General features: G+C 41.0%; 1 protein-coding gene across 2 annotated transcripts in view; it reads right to left on the bottom strand.

Moving 5' to 3' along the window:
- spata13 (spermatogenesis associated 13) overlaps window positions 1-13,934 on the bottom strand; it is a 52,330-nt gene that overhangs the window by 5,779 nt on the left and 32,617 nt on the right. For both annotated transcript variants that reach the window (XM_062020872.1, XM_062020873.1), the window contains 6 exons: window positions 12,907-13,034; window positions 12,342-12,521; window positions 6,304-6,483; window positions 6,048-6,227; window positions 3,045-3,277; window positions 2,739-2,868 (listed from right to left, as the gene is read on the bottom strand). In XM_062020872.1, coding sequence (XP_061876856.1) covers window positions 2,739-2,868; window positions 3,045-3,277; window positions 6,048-6,227; window positions 6,304-6,483; window positions 12,342-12,521; window positions 12,907-13,034 — 1,031 coding nt within the window. The remainder of the gene's footprint in view (window positions 1-2,738; window positions 2,869-3,044; window positions 3,278-6,047; window positions 6,228-6,303; window positions 6,484-12,341; window positions 12,522-12,906; window positions 13,035-13,934) is intronic.

Below are 13,934 nucleotides of genomic sequence, written 5' to 3'. Positions count from 1 at the left end.
AACGTATAGCATGTTCTATATGTTATAGTTATTTGAATGACTCTTACCATAATATGTTACGTTGACATACCAGGCACCTTCTCAGTTGGTTATTTATGCCTCATATAATGTACACTTATTCAGCCTGTTGTTCACTATTCTTTATTTATTTTAAATTGCCTTTCAAATGTCTATTCTTGGTGTTGGCTTTTATCAAATACATTTCCCCCAAAAATGCGACTTATACTCCAGTGCGACTTATATATGTTTTTTTCCTTCTTTATTATGCATTTTCGGCCGGTGCGACTTATATTCCGGAGCGACTTATACTCCAAAAAATATGGTATTACAAAGTTTAAAAATGAATTGATTATGAATGTGAGTGTGAATGTTGTCTGTCTATCTGTGTTGGCTCTGTGATAAGGTGGCGACTTGTCCAGGGTGTACGCCGCCTTCCGCCCGAATGCAGCTGGGATAGGCTCCAGCATCCCCCGCAACCCCGAAAGGGACAAGCGGTAGAAAATGGATGGATGATAACTGCTGTCCAGTTGTTATAGCTTGTTTTCATTATCACATTTCTTAGTCTTTTCAAGTACATTAGGTTACTGTACAATTACAGTTGCAAGTTCAAGAGGTTAGATGGCAGTAGTGTACAGTTTATGGTAAGTTGGCTAGTCAGTTCAGTCTTTGATAAATCTCGTCTTTTGTTGCGCCCTAAAACGTGTTATTAATGTAAGTATTGTACTTATTACGCACCAGCTGTTTGATTGTAATGTGCATATTAGTTGTAGTTTTCATTAACACATTTGGAGGTGTTGAAATCACCATGTAACCTTGCTAATGCTAATCAGTAGCAAGTCAATAGCAAAGCCGAAACAAATTGGCATCAAGCTAGCGCGTTTGTATGAATTGTGGAGCTGAACTCAACTTCCATTGGAGTGTTTTCAGTAAATTTCTGTTGGCATTGAAAATTGTAACATTACCGAGGCTCTCAGTGCTGCTGGAGTGATCGGCAAGCAGCGAAATGTGAAGAGGCGGCCGGCTGAGTCGGCAACTGGGCGCAACCCAGGTACCGTAAGATGGCACAGTTGGATTTTAAGTGAATCGGTGCCCAATAGGACCAGCGGGATTTGGTCGGAGCCGCGCAACCCAGGTACCATAAGATGGCACAGTTGGATTTTATGTGAATCGGTGCCTAATAGGACCGGCGGGATTCGGTCGGTGCCAAAAAAGTACCGGTTTCGGTACCCATCCTTAATTACAACTGAATACCCCTGCAGCCAATATGGACCAGAGCTGAGAAACTTATATCTTTTGGCGGCCCAACAATGGGCTTTGGCCCTATGGTTAAGAAACACTACTTTAAGGAACCTCATGTGGTTACATTTGCACAGTTCAACACATCTGAAAAGAAGCAGGAAAAAGTTGAACTTCTGGGGTCGGCAACCCGCGGCTCAGAGCCGCATATCTTTCGTGCCATCGTAGTGGCTCCCTGGAGCTTTTACAAAAAAGTATGAAAATGGAAAAAGGTGTGGGGAAAAAATATATTTTTTGTTTTAATATGGTTTCTGTAGGAGGGCAAACTGTTTATAAGTTTGTGTTTATGCTTCACTGATGAGAGTATTTGGCGAGTGTCGTTTTGTCCTACTAATTTCGGCGGTTCTTGAACTCACCGTAGTAGTGTGGACTGTGATGCAACACTCTGTTTACATGACGCTCCCACAGAAAGACGTGTTTTATGCCACTCCTATGTTTCATTTTGTCCACCAAATGTTTTATACTGTGCATAAATGCACAAAGGTGAGCTTTGTTGATGTTATTGACTTGTGGAGTGTTAATCAGGCATATTTGGTTAAAACATGACTGCAAGCTAATCCATACTAACATGCTATTTAGGCTAGCATCATTATGCCTCGTTTGTAGGTGTATTTGAGCTCATTTAATTTCCTTTACTTATGTCCTTTGTGTATTTAATTTATATTTGCATGTCTCATGACGCGTTATCTGTATGTAACATTGGTTGCATTTCTGATAGTTGTTTGTGTGCCATGTTGTTCCAGACCACAGCAAACGTTGCCCAGCTTGCAAAAATTGTAATAAATCCACTAGAATAAGACATCCTGCAGTTTAATTTAACTTGCACACACATCTATACCTTTGGCCATTCTAAGCCAGTAATTTCCAGGAGATATCTCACCCTCTAAGAACCCACCATATTACTAATGTTCAATGTTATAATATTTATTCTACACATTTTTACATTTCTGTCAACAAAAATGTGCGTCAGCCTGCGACACAGTCATTTTGATAGTAGGCTAACGGTACCAAAGACTATAAAAATGGGACCAATTACCTCCCTGCTTGGCACTCAGCATCAAGGGTTGGAATCGGGGGTTAAATCACCAAAATGATTCCCAGGCGCGGCCACCGTTGCTGCTCACTGCTCCCCTCACCTCCCAGGGGGTGATCAAGGGTGATGGGTCAAATGCAGAGAATAATTTCGCCACACCTAGTGTGTGTGTGACAATCATTGGCACTTTAACTTTAACTTAATATAGACACATCAGGTGTTGCATTCATTATAACACCTATATAAGGCGCTTAATTTTTTGTGGGTCCAGACAGAAAGAGCCATATTAGTATGGCTCTTTCAACATTTTGGGTTGCCAACCCCTGTCCTAACCCTTTCTTCATGTCTTTTACCAAGAGTTCTTTCACACCTTAACTTTTACAAAAAGAAGTTGGAGCATACAAGTCACCTCCCAGCGGAGAATGGCCACCTTCCAGTGAGCGATGGCGTCGATGCTCTCCAGCCTTCTCTTCTTCTCGTTGATCAGACTGGCCACCTTCTTCATGGCCTCGTACGCGTCGCTCACGCCACAGTAGTCACTGCAGCACGTGGGAAATAGAGAGGAATGAACCAGGAAGGCCTACTATCGCGCATACATATGCTATAAAGTGTCATCATGTGATCCGTCCATGTCCCGCAGCCTCCATTGAAACACGTTTGAGGAGGTGTCTGGGCATGCTGTAACATTAGCGCGGCTGTGATGACTGAGGCGTACCTGTGGCCCCTGGGGGTGTACTTGAGCAGCTCGCCCAGCTGCAGGGGGTACTTGCAGATCTTCTGCACAGGTGTGAGCAAGAAGCCGGCGATGGAGATGTCGATCATCCGCTGCTGGAGGCGGCAGATCTCAAAGAATTGCTTGTATCGGCCGGACTTCATGAGGCGCTGCAGCTCGGCGCAGGCTGCTGGGTGAGTGTTGCAGTACTCGGAGTAGATGGAGAAGCCTTTTCCCTGTGGGACAGAAGATGTTCCGTTTGGCTTGTTAGTGCCCGAGCAGCAAAGCTCCATGCAGTATTTTTCTCTAACTTCTATCGCATTTTTGAGGCCTTTAACTGGCAAAAAAATTACATTTCGTGGGTATCGAACACATACTTGCCAACCCTCCCGTTTTTAGCGGGAGACTCTCCCGATAACCTCCCGGCGGAAATTTTCTCCCGACAAACTCCCGGTATTCAGGCGGAGCTGGAGGCCACGCCCCCTCCAGCTCAATGCGGACCTGAGTGGGGACAGCCTGTTCTCACGTCCGCTTTCCCACAATATAAACAGCTTGCCTGCCCAATGACGTCATAACATCTACGGCTTTTAGAGAGTAGAATACACAACTGCGCACACAACAAGGAGACGAAGCAGAAGATCGAGGAAGTTAAAGACATGGCGACGCCGTCGACGAGCAAGATGAAGAAATACGCTTGCAAGTTCCAAAACGAATGGAAACAAGAATTTCATCCAGGACAGTTCGAAGGGGAAGGGGTATGTATGTTGCCTGTACATTTTGTAGAACAGACTTCTCCATTGAACACGGTGGCCGAAATGATATACTCATTCATGACCGGAGAAGTTAAACAGGACAATGCTGCCATCTACTGGATAGCCTCCGGAACACTGAAATTAAAGTATTTATTTTATTTATATGTATAATTAAATATATATATATATATATAGCTAGAATTCACTGAAAGTTAAGTATTTCATATATATACATATATATATATGAAATACTTGAGTTGGTGAATTCTAGCTGTAAATATACTCTCCTCTTAACCACGCCCTTAACCACGCCCCCCGCCCCAACCACGCCCCCCCCCCCCCCACCTCCCGATATCGGAGGTCTCAAGGTTGGCAAGTATGATCGAACACAACATTTCAAAATGACTATTAGCGGCCCCTTGAAAATAAGTAAAAATTAGCCCCTGCCACCAGATTCATGTATCGTCTCAAAAATAGCTGGAGACGTCCATGTACATAAAAGTAAAAAAACAAATTTTAAAAGTCAGCCATCTTGGTTTCTGTCAGCTCAAAACAGGGGTTGTATGCCAACCTGAAGGTAGAAAAGCGCTATACAAGTATAACCCATTTATCATTATCATAACAAACTCCTCCAAAAGACTTTGACCAAATGAGTGGCGGTTAAAAAAACAGATACTAGACAAATGGGCGATGATAAACTGCAAAGGAATTTTGCCTACGCTTTAGGCGCCAAACTTTGATCTGAAGTTCTGCCGCAGAACTTTCAACATTTATGACTCGGCTCCACAAATGGAAATCCTGATCAGAATTGGTACAAATGCCATGACAGCATAAATTAAGTGCTGGATCAGTTAGTACCTATTCGTATGTATTCCTAGTTGGCGCAGCCTGGCAACAAAACTGTGCGGGGGTGGGAGGGGGGGGATTTTGCCTATTGTTCACAATCATTATGAGAAAAAAGAAGACAAAAGTTTTTTTTTGGCAGTCTAACATGAAAAAATTGGCTTGTTATAGGTGGCTAGCAATACAGCTGATGGGAACAATACATTCTACCTCGAAATTACTTGGAAAATGCATGTGTGAATAAGTGTAAATGGGGGAGGGAGGTTTTTTGGGTTGGTGCACTAATTGTAAGTGTATCTTGTGTTTTTTATGTTGATTTAATTAAAAAAAAAAAAAAAAAAAAACCACACAAAAAAAACGATACTGATAATAAAAAAAACAATACCGATAATTTCCGATATTACATTTTAAAGCATTTATCGGCCGATATTATCGGACATCTCTAAATAACACACATAATCTCTAAATAACACACATAATGTGTTGTGTGTATCTTGATCAATATCATAGTGACTCACTCGATGGACAGTTGGCTTTTTGGTACAGCTGGCCAGGCACGTTTTTTTCCAGTTCATTTTGGGTAAGCCCTCCATTTATGTCAAAATACCTTGGCTCCAAGTTCCACATTTACAGTGTCAAAGTCACGCCGACCTTCTATAAGCACCAGTTCATCCCACTAATATTTACCTTCAGAAAGATAAGGTTGTTAATCCTCATTTGTACAAAAATAGTCATCTTCGTTGTCTACTCCCAATCTGCCATGATTGTAAAACACTCGCGTTTGTTTCCGGAAATAAACATTGGTTGCTGGACGTTGAAAGAGCCTTGCTATGAAGACGGAAATAAATGCTCAGAGAAAATCAGTTCCGGCAATGATTAAAATGATCAAAATAGGGTAAACATATTACATATTGTTATGAACGTCTATTACTACAATATATACAGGTATATTCTGCATATATACTTGCAGTGTGTATATATAATGTTGATGGAGGGTTTTGAAGTTGTTTTAGAGGCTTTGAAGGTTACAGCGGTGACTCCTTTAAGCCGCATCTTCCAAACGTTTTTTATCATCTTTAAAATCCTAAAAAATAAAATAAAAAAAAAAGACGTCTGTTCTTGTCTCTCATATTGATTCTGAACGATTTGCTATTCCCCTTTAAATGATCAGATCTCCTTCCAAACTGATATCAAGCTTTTAGGTTGGGGTGTGATCATGTCTATACTTTGATATCGCCATCAATATCACCCCCTTGTGGTGGAAAATGGTAACGGTCAAAACTTCCTTCCGCATGCTCCAATCTTTCTGACATTTTTGGTGGTGGGTGGGGCATTGGGGAGGACCTGACTGCATGACTTAACCCCAAGGTGCAAGGGCGCCAATAGGGTGTCAGCGAGTGTGGCTGCGGACCTGCGTGAGGAAGCAGGAGCCTATTTCGCTGAGGTGCGGCTGCTCTTTGTTGTACTTCCTCTCCAGGTCGCGAAAGAACTGCCTCTGGAAGGTGTAGATGTCCTCGATGTTGCTGAAGATGGTCCTTAACTGCTGCTCGGTGAACATGTCGGGGTGTTTCCGGCACTGACGGATGTAACCCTGAGGAGGACAGCAAACATTTTTGAAGCCAGCAGAGGGCGCTGAGAGCTTGAGCTGAACATTGCGGCGGCCTCACGTCGCAGATGTCCTTCAGGTGCTTGATGTAGATGCGCTCTGTGTTCAGGATCTCCTGCACCACATTGGTCCTCATCTGCTGGCGGTGCTGGCTGCTGTGCGCGTCTCTGGGGGCGGGGTCTTCCTGGTCCGCCACGCTCTCCACACTCCCCGCGCTGGAGTCCTCCTGGTTCACACGCACCTGAAAACACAAAGTAGCGGCAGAAAGTCAAAGAGTTGGAATATTTGAGGCCAATTACTTGCCTTTTCTCAAGATGGCCGACATTCAGGCTGAATTGAAGCAGCAATTAGGAAAAGGGGAGAACAAAAACCACTCCAGCCACAAAGGATCAGATCCGCTCAGCATTGCTATGGTAACACGTGAGAACTTTTACAGAGAACTGGAATTTTTTCACAATTCCCATGTAAGACAAGAACACATGTTTTTTCTGTAATGCATTCTAAGTCGTAAAATATGGCAAGTACGAAGTGGCTAACAATGCAGCTAACAGAGTACACTATTGCACCCACAAAACCGTCTAAAAAAAACATCCAACAATACTCCATTTACACGTCGTGACCTGAATATTACCCAAGTAAAAACCCCGTTTCCATGAGTTGGGAAATTGTGTTAGATGTAAATATAAACGTAATACAATGATTTGCAAATCATTTTCAACCCATATTCAGTTGAATATGCTACAAAGACAACATATTTGATGTTCAAACTGATAAACATTTTTTTTTTTTGCAAATAATTATTAAGTTTAGAATTTGATGCCAGCAACACGTGACAAAGAATTTGGGAAAGGTGGCAATAAATACTGATAAAGTTGAGGAATGGCATTGGTGGTAGCGGAAGAGTTAGTGCTGCAAGGGGTTCTGGGTATTTGTTCTGTTGTGTTTATGTTGTGTTACGGTGCGGATGTTCTCCCGAAATGTGTTTGTCATTCTTGTTTGGTGTGGGTTCACAGTGTGGCGCATATTTGTAACAGTGTTAAAGTTGTTTATACCTCCACCCTCAGTGTGACCTGTATGGCTGTTGACCAAGTATGTCTTGCATTCACTAATGTGTGTTTAAAAGTCGCATATATTATGTGACTGGCCCGGCACGCTGTTAGTATGGAGGAAAAGCGGACGTGACGACAGGTTGTAGAGGACGCTAAAGGCAGTGCCTTAAAGTCACGCCCCCAATAGTGTTGGGAGAAATTCGGGAGAATGGTTGCCCCGGGAGATATTCGGGAGGGGCACTGAAATTCGGGAGTCTCCCGGGAAAATCGGGAGAGTTGGCAAGTATGCAGAGAGCTAATTAGCTTATGCTGCTATATTGACATACTGAGTGCTGCATCGCCTCTGAGTTGGTGAAAGTTAATTCTAGATTATAAATAATGTCTCTCACCTGGATAGTAGAAGGTTGTGGACATAAACCGAGAAGTTGGCCAATTTTGACATCCAACTTAGACCCGTAGATGGTGAGAATGTAGGCCTGGTCAATATATCAATTTTAATCGATAAATTTGAGTTTTTTGTTGCAGATAATCGATTTATTTCTCCTATTCCTCCAGCATGCTTTTTGCACCCATGCGCTTCTGTAGTCCTTGCCAACCCCTTACTTCCTTAGCAGAGATCCACAAGCCGAGCAAAACATGGCTTATGCTAATGCTAACAATAGCTAGATGTTTGTTACGAAGAAAAGTGTTGTCAGTGCGTAAGAATTGCGGTAAAAGGGGTGTAACAAATGACTGCATGCTACAAAGTTTCTTTAAAAAAGGCAGAAGCACAACAAACCTATTCCAGCATCTGAAACAGCACCGAGCCGGAAATGCAACTCCTTACGAGGCGAACAAGGCCGCGACAATAACAAACTCCAACTAAAAAGCATCTGACTGAGGTGGAATTATTTACACGCGGCATGTGTGATGAGAAATAAGAACAATGCACAGAGCGATCACAAAAACAGTCGCTCTTTTACCCGCAGGTGCTGCTGCAAAACTCTTGTGGAATTGTAACGCATTTAATCGTCAATATAGTTTTATATTCCATGTACAATGAAGTGTACATTGTCTTTAACATCACTTCACACTAACAAGGAGCCCAGGACACTTCATGGAAAGTCTGCGTGTTTTCACTCATCTCAATATTTAACTTGTTTATTTGCATATATATATATATATATATATATATATATATATATATATATACACACACAATACTACATTTTTATTTACAGAATTATTTTATTCAAGACAGAAGTTTTAAGTTTGCACTTTATTGATCTGATTGATTTTTATTACTACTAATTGATTATTGGTATTAGAGATGTCCGATAATATCGGACTGCCGATATTATCGGCCAATAAATGCTTTAAAATATAATATCGGAAATTATCGGTATCGGTTTCAAAAAGTACAATTTATGACTTTTTAAAACGCCGCTGTGTATACGGACGTAGGGATAAGTACAGAGCGCCAATAAACCTTAAAAGGCACTGCCTTTGCGTGCCGGCCCAGTCACATAATATCTACGGCTTTTCACACACACAAGTGAATGACCTGCATACTTGGTCAACAGACATACAGGTCACATTGAGGGTGACCATGTGAACAACTTTAACACTGTTACAAATATGCGCCACACTGTGAACCCACACCAAACAAGAATGACAAACACATTTCGGGAGAACATCCGCACCGTAACACAACATAAACACAACAGAACAAATACCCAGAACCCCTTGCAGCACTAACATGTTAAAAAAAATAATGCACTTTGTGACTTCAATAATACATATGGCAGTGCCATGTTGGCATTTTTTTCCATAACTTGAGTTGATTTATTTTGGAAAACCTTGTTACATTGGTTTATGCATCCAGCAGGGCATCACAAAAAAATTAGGCATAATAATGTGTTAATTCCACGACTGTATATTTATCGGTATCGGTTGATATCGGAATCGGTAATAAAGAGTTGGACAATATTGGAATATCGGCAAAAAAGCCATTATCGGACATCTCTAACTGGTATCTTTGTTGACGTATTGGAGTTTGTTTATTTGCATGTAATGTGCAATGCTACGTTTTGTTATTCAAGCAATCAATCAAGGTGTATTTGTATAGCACCTTACAACCTCACAATGGTGCACAAACTGCTTTTTTAGGACAAATAAGCAAGTAAACCTGCACACATATTAAAACAAACCTTCATACCTAAAAGCACTTAAAGGCCTACTGAAACCCACTACTACCGACCACGCAGTCTGATAGTTTATATATTAATGATGAAATCTTAACATTGCAACACATACCAATACGGCCGGGTTAACTTATAAAGTGCAATTTTAAACTTCAATAGTATTTTTGATCTTCTGTCTATCCATCCAGTCAGGGTTTTTTTAAATTTAGTTTCTATCTGCATTTGAGACTGATGCTATCACGTTGGCTACATTGCTAGGTTAGCTTCTATTTTTTTTAGCTTCGCAAAGCTGAATATTATTAATCGTGTATTTACATGTTCATGGTTTAATAGTATTTTTGATCTTCTGTCTATCCATCCAGTCAGGGTTTTTTATTTATTTAGTTTCTATCTGCATTTGAGACTGATGCTATCACGTTGGCTATGTTGCTAGGTTAGCTTCTATTTTTTTAGCTTCGCAAAGCTGAATATTATTAATCGTGTATTTACATGTTCAGTCACTGTTAATGTCCATTTCGCGTTCTCGACTCTCATTTTCAAGAGGATATAGTATCTGAGGTGGTTTAAAATACAAATCTGTGATCTACAATAGAAAAAGGAGAGAGTGTGGAATCCAATGCGCCAGCTTGTACCTAAGTTACGGTCAGAGCGAAAAAAGATACGTCCATCACTGCCTCTCAAGTCCTTCACTGTAACGTTCCTCATCTACGAATCTTTCATCCTCGCTCAAATTAATGGGGTAATCGTCACTTTCTCGGTCCGAATCTCTCTCGCTCCATTGTAAACAATGGGGAATTGTGAGGAATACTAGCTCCTGTGACGTCACGCTACTTCCGGTACAGGCAAGGCTTTTTTTTATCAGCGAGCAAAAGTTGCGAACTTTATCGTCGATTTTCTCTACTAAATCCTTTCAGCAAAAATATGGCAATAGCGCGAAATGATCAAGTATGACACATAGAATGGATCTGCTATTCCCGTTTGAATAAAAACATTTCATTTCAGTAGGCCTTTAAGGCAATGGCTTGTTAAAAGCCAGTTTAAACTAATATGTGTTTAGTTGACATTTAAAAGCTTCTAGCTCCGTAAAGGCTCGCAACTCAGGAGTGAGGGAGTGAGTTCCATAACTTGGCAAAAGTACAATTACCCCATTTTTTTTTAAATTCTAGTCCTTGGTACTTCCAAAGATGTGTGCAAAGATGAGCGCAGATTCATTGGTGGGTGGCCAACAGTTAAAATAGCAGCCAAGTATGCTGAGGCCAGACCATTGATGTCCTTAAAATCAAAAGAAGGATTTTAAAATGTATTCTAAAACATACTGGGGGACAAAGGAGAGCTAAGAGACCCGGGGTCATGTGGGCATGTTTTGGAGCATTAGTGAGGAGGTGAGCAGCTGCATTTTGTACTAAGTGGAGCTGGTGGAGGAGTGACTGATTTAGTCCACTATAGAAGACATTACAGTAGTCCAGTCTTGAGCTGATGAAAGCATGAATGGCTTTTTCAAAGTCAGCCCTCGAACTTGTTCACTTTATCAATCTCAATGTCGGAGATTATTATTGATTTGCTTGTAATGTGCAATGCCACATTTTTGCTAACAGAAGTATTTCATTAAAGACAGAAGCTTTACGTTTTGACTTTATTAATCTCAATGTTAGAAATTATTATTGATTTGCATGCAATGTGCAATGCTACATTTTTGCTAATAGACGTATTTTATTCAAGACAAAAATGCTCTCAATTTAGATCTTTCAAAACAATTGCATAAAAAGTACAATTTATATTTGGTCTAAATAAAAACATTAAACACATTTGAATTTTGATTTAATATTTCAATCTACTAGTTTTTGGTCAAAAAAAAAAAAGTGTTTCTTTAAAAAGCAGGAGAAAAAAATTAGAAAAAATCTTAAATCGAATGTTTTGTGAAAAAAAATTGGAGATTTAATTTAAGTCTTATCGCCAAGGCCTCAGAGAAAAACCCGAAAAGACGCTCGTTTGCGGCACTTTCTTTTTTTAACCTGGGTGAGGATGACGATTAATTCATCTTAACAGGAAGATATAAACATCCCATCAGTCTTTATCCCAGTGAGAGCAGATATTGTACAGTAAGTGATTGTTTTATTATGTTCATACAGTAGTTTGTATTTCTTGTTTAGCACTTAGCAATACTGCTACATTATGCTTAGTGTTTCACTAAAGCTGCATCTGTTTAGCACACAGCTTCTAAAACTTGTAGATCATCCTCTTTACATTCAGGCTCAAAAATATACGTTTCTGGATCATCATTTGTCCCAAAGTAGTCTTTATTGTCTCTCATGAAGTCTGTCTTGATTAGTAGTGTTGTTAAAGGGAAAAGACAACGTTGTGATACGTCTGTGAAATGAATACAACCCTGTATGCTTAAAATGATCAAATTATGTAAATATTACATGTTTTTATGAATGTGCCTGTTATTATATTACATATATGCTTATAGTGTGTATGGATATTTTTTAGAACACTTCATAGGTGGAATAGAGTGACCCTATTGGCTCCATTGTTAGCTGACTTTTGCTAATGTTTATTTACGAGTTAGAATGCATAAAAAAAGATGTGTGTTATTGTCTTACATAAGGATTGTGAATGATAGGAAACATTAAAAAAAACAAAAACAGGCAGTTTCCCTTTAAATGGCATCTGTTGAGGAACTTTGAATTAGCAATGAGCAATTACACAGCAGAGGTTCCCCTGCCAATCAAACAAGATTACTGTGGTTGTTTGCCTGTCAATCAGCGCTGGTCACCTTGGAAACCAGCTAATCAGCGTCATACTTGGAGCAGAGCCAGCTTACAAGAGAAGTGCGTTTAGACACGCGGGTCAGGAAGTCCACTCACCCTCACAAAGCTGGAGGGGAACCAGGCCTCCTTGTCGGGCCGCCTGCCCCACCACCAGTCCTTGTGCGAGGCGTCCAGGATGCGGATTACGTCTCCGGCCTTGAAGGCCAGCTCCTGCTCCTCCATGGTCACATGGTCCCAGAGGGCCTCCGCGTAGACCGTGTGGCCCGAGCTTATCCACTGAGCGGCACAAACACATACCATACAATTACATGACGGCTGAGCCTGTGGAGAACACGGACGATTACAACCAGACTTGGGCCTCTATGGTGGTTATCTATTCTGCTGAATGCCGTCCAAACATCTTGTCACACACATACACACACACACACACACACACACACACACACACACACACACACACACACACACACACACACACACACACACACACACACACACACACACACACACACACACACACACACACACACACACACACACACACACACACACACACACTTTATCCTCACATGGGCAGGACTGACACGCACACACACCAAGATAAACCTCCTGTCATAAACACAAGTCCCTTTCAACGTGAGGGCCGGCGAGCTTGCCTCACCTCCACGAGCACGGAGAGCTCCACCCCGGGCTCCAGGTAAGGCGTGACATCGGTGAGCTCGTCGAAGCTTCCCTCCTCCTCCTCGCTCACGCTGTCGTCCAGCGTCGCCGAGCACTCGGACACGCCGTCTGCGGCGTTTAACGCAAACATTAGCATAATAATTGTGCACATTGAACTTAGGAGCTGTGCTCTCTCAGAACAGAGTGATCGATCTATACTCAGAGGAATGCGAGACAGAGGTGTTTAAGCACCACTGAACAGAGTAGGACGCCACAACGCCTGCCAGAAATAATAAATAATTAGGGTTGTCAAAAATAACGAGTTAACTCAGGTGATTTATCACAAAAATGTTTGCATTAATCATGTATATACGCAGATTAATCACACACTTTATTTTGACCGTACATGCTCCTTTACCTTAACCGCGGATCGACGTAGAAGAAAACTGTCGGCAAGATTTGAGCAAATAAAAAGACGAGCATGCAAGTAAAACATTAAAAAAAATGCTCCTGGGTGACATTTTGAAAATAAAATTGCATTTGTGTGGAAATATGAGTCTTTTAAACGAGTACCGTATTTTTCGGACTATAAGACACAGTTTTTTGCATAGTTTGGCCGGGGGTGCGACTTATACTCAGGAGCGACTTGTGTGTGAAATTATTAACACATTACCGTTAAATATCAAATAATATTATTTCGCTCATTCACGTAAGAGACTAGATGTATAAGATTTCATGGGATTTAGCGATTAGGAGTGACAGATTGTTTGGTAAACGTATAGCATGTTCTATGTGTTATAGTTATTTAAATGACTCTTACCATAATATGTTACGTTAACATACCAGGCACGTTCTCAGTTGGTTATTTATGCCTCATTTAACGTACACTTATTCAGCCTGTTGTTCACTATTCTTTATTTATTTTAAATTGCCTTTCAAATGTCTATTCTTGGTGTTGGGTTTTATCAAATAAATTTCCCCCAAAAATCAGACTTATACTCCAGTGCGACTTATGTTTTTTTCCTTCTT

Source organism: Entelurus aequoreus, linkage group LG15 (genome assembly GCF_033978785.1).
Source record: "Entelurus aequoreus isolate RoL-2023_Sb linkage group LG15, RoL_Eaeq_v1.1, whole genome shotgun sequence".
Taxonomy (NCBI): Eukaryota; Metazoa; Chordata; class Actinopteri; order Syngnathiformes; family Syngnathidae; genus Entelurus; species Entelurus aequoreus.
Note: the sequence above shows the minus strand (reverse complement) of the source record. Positions and strands in the feature narration are given on the sequence as shown.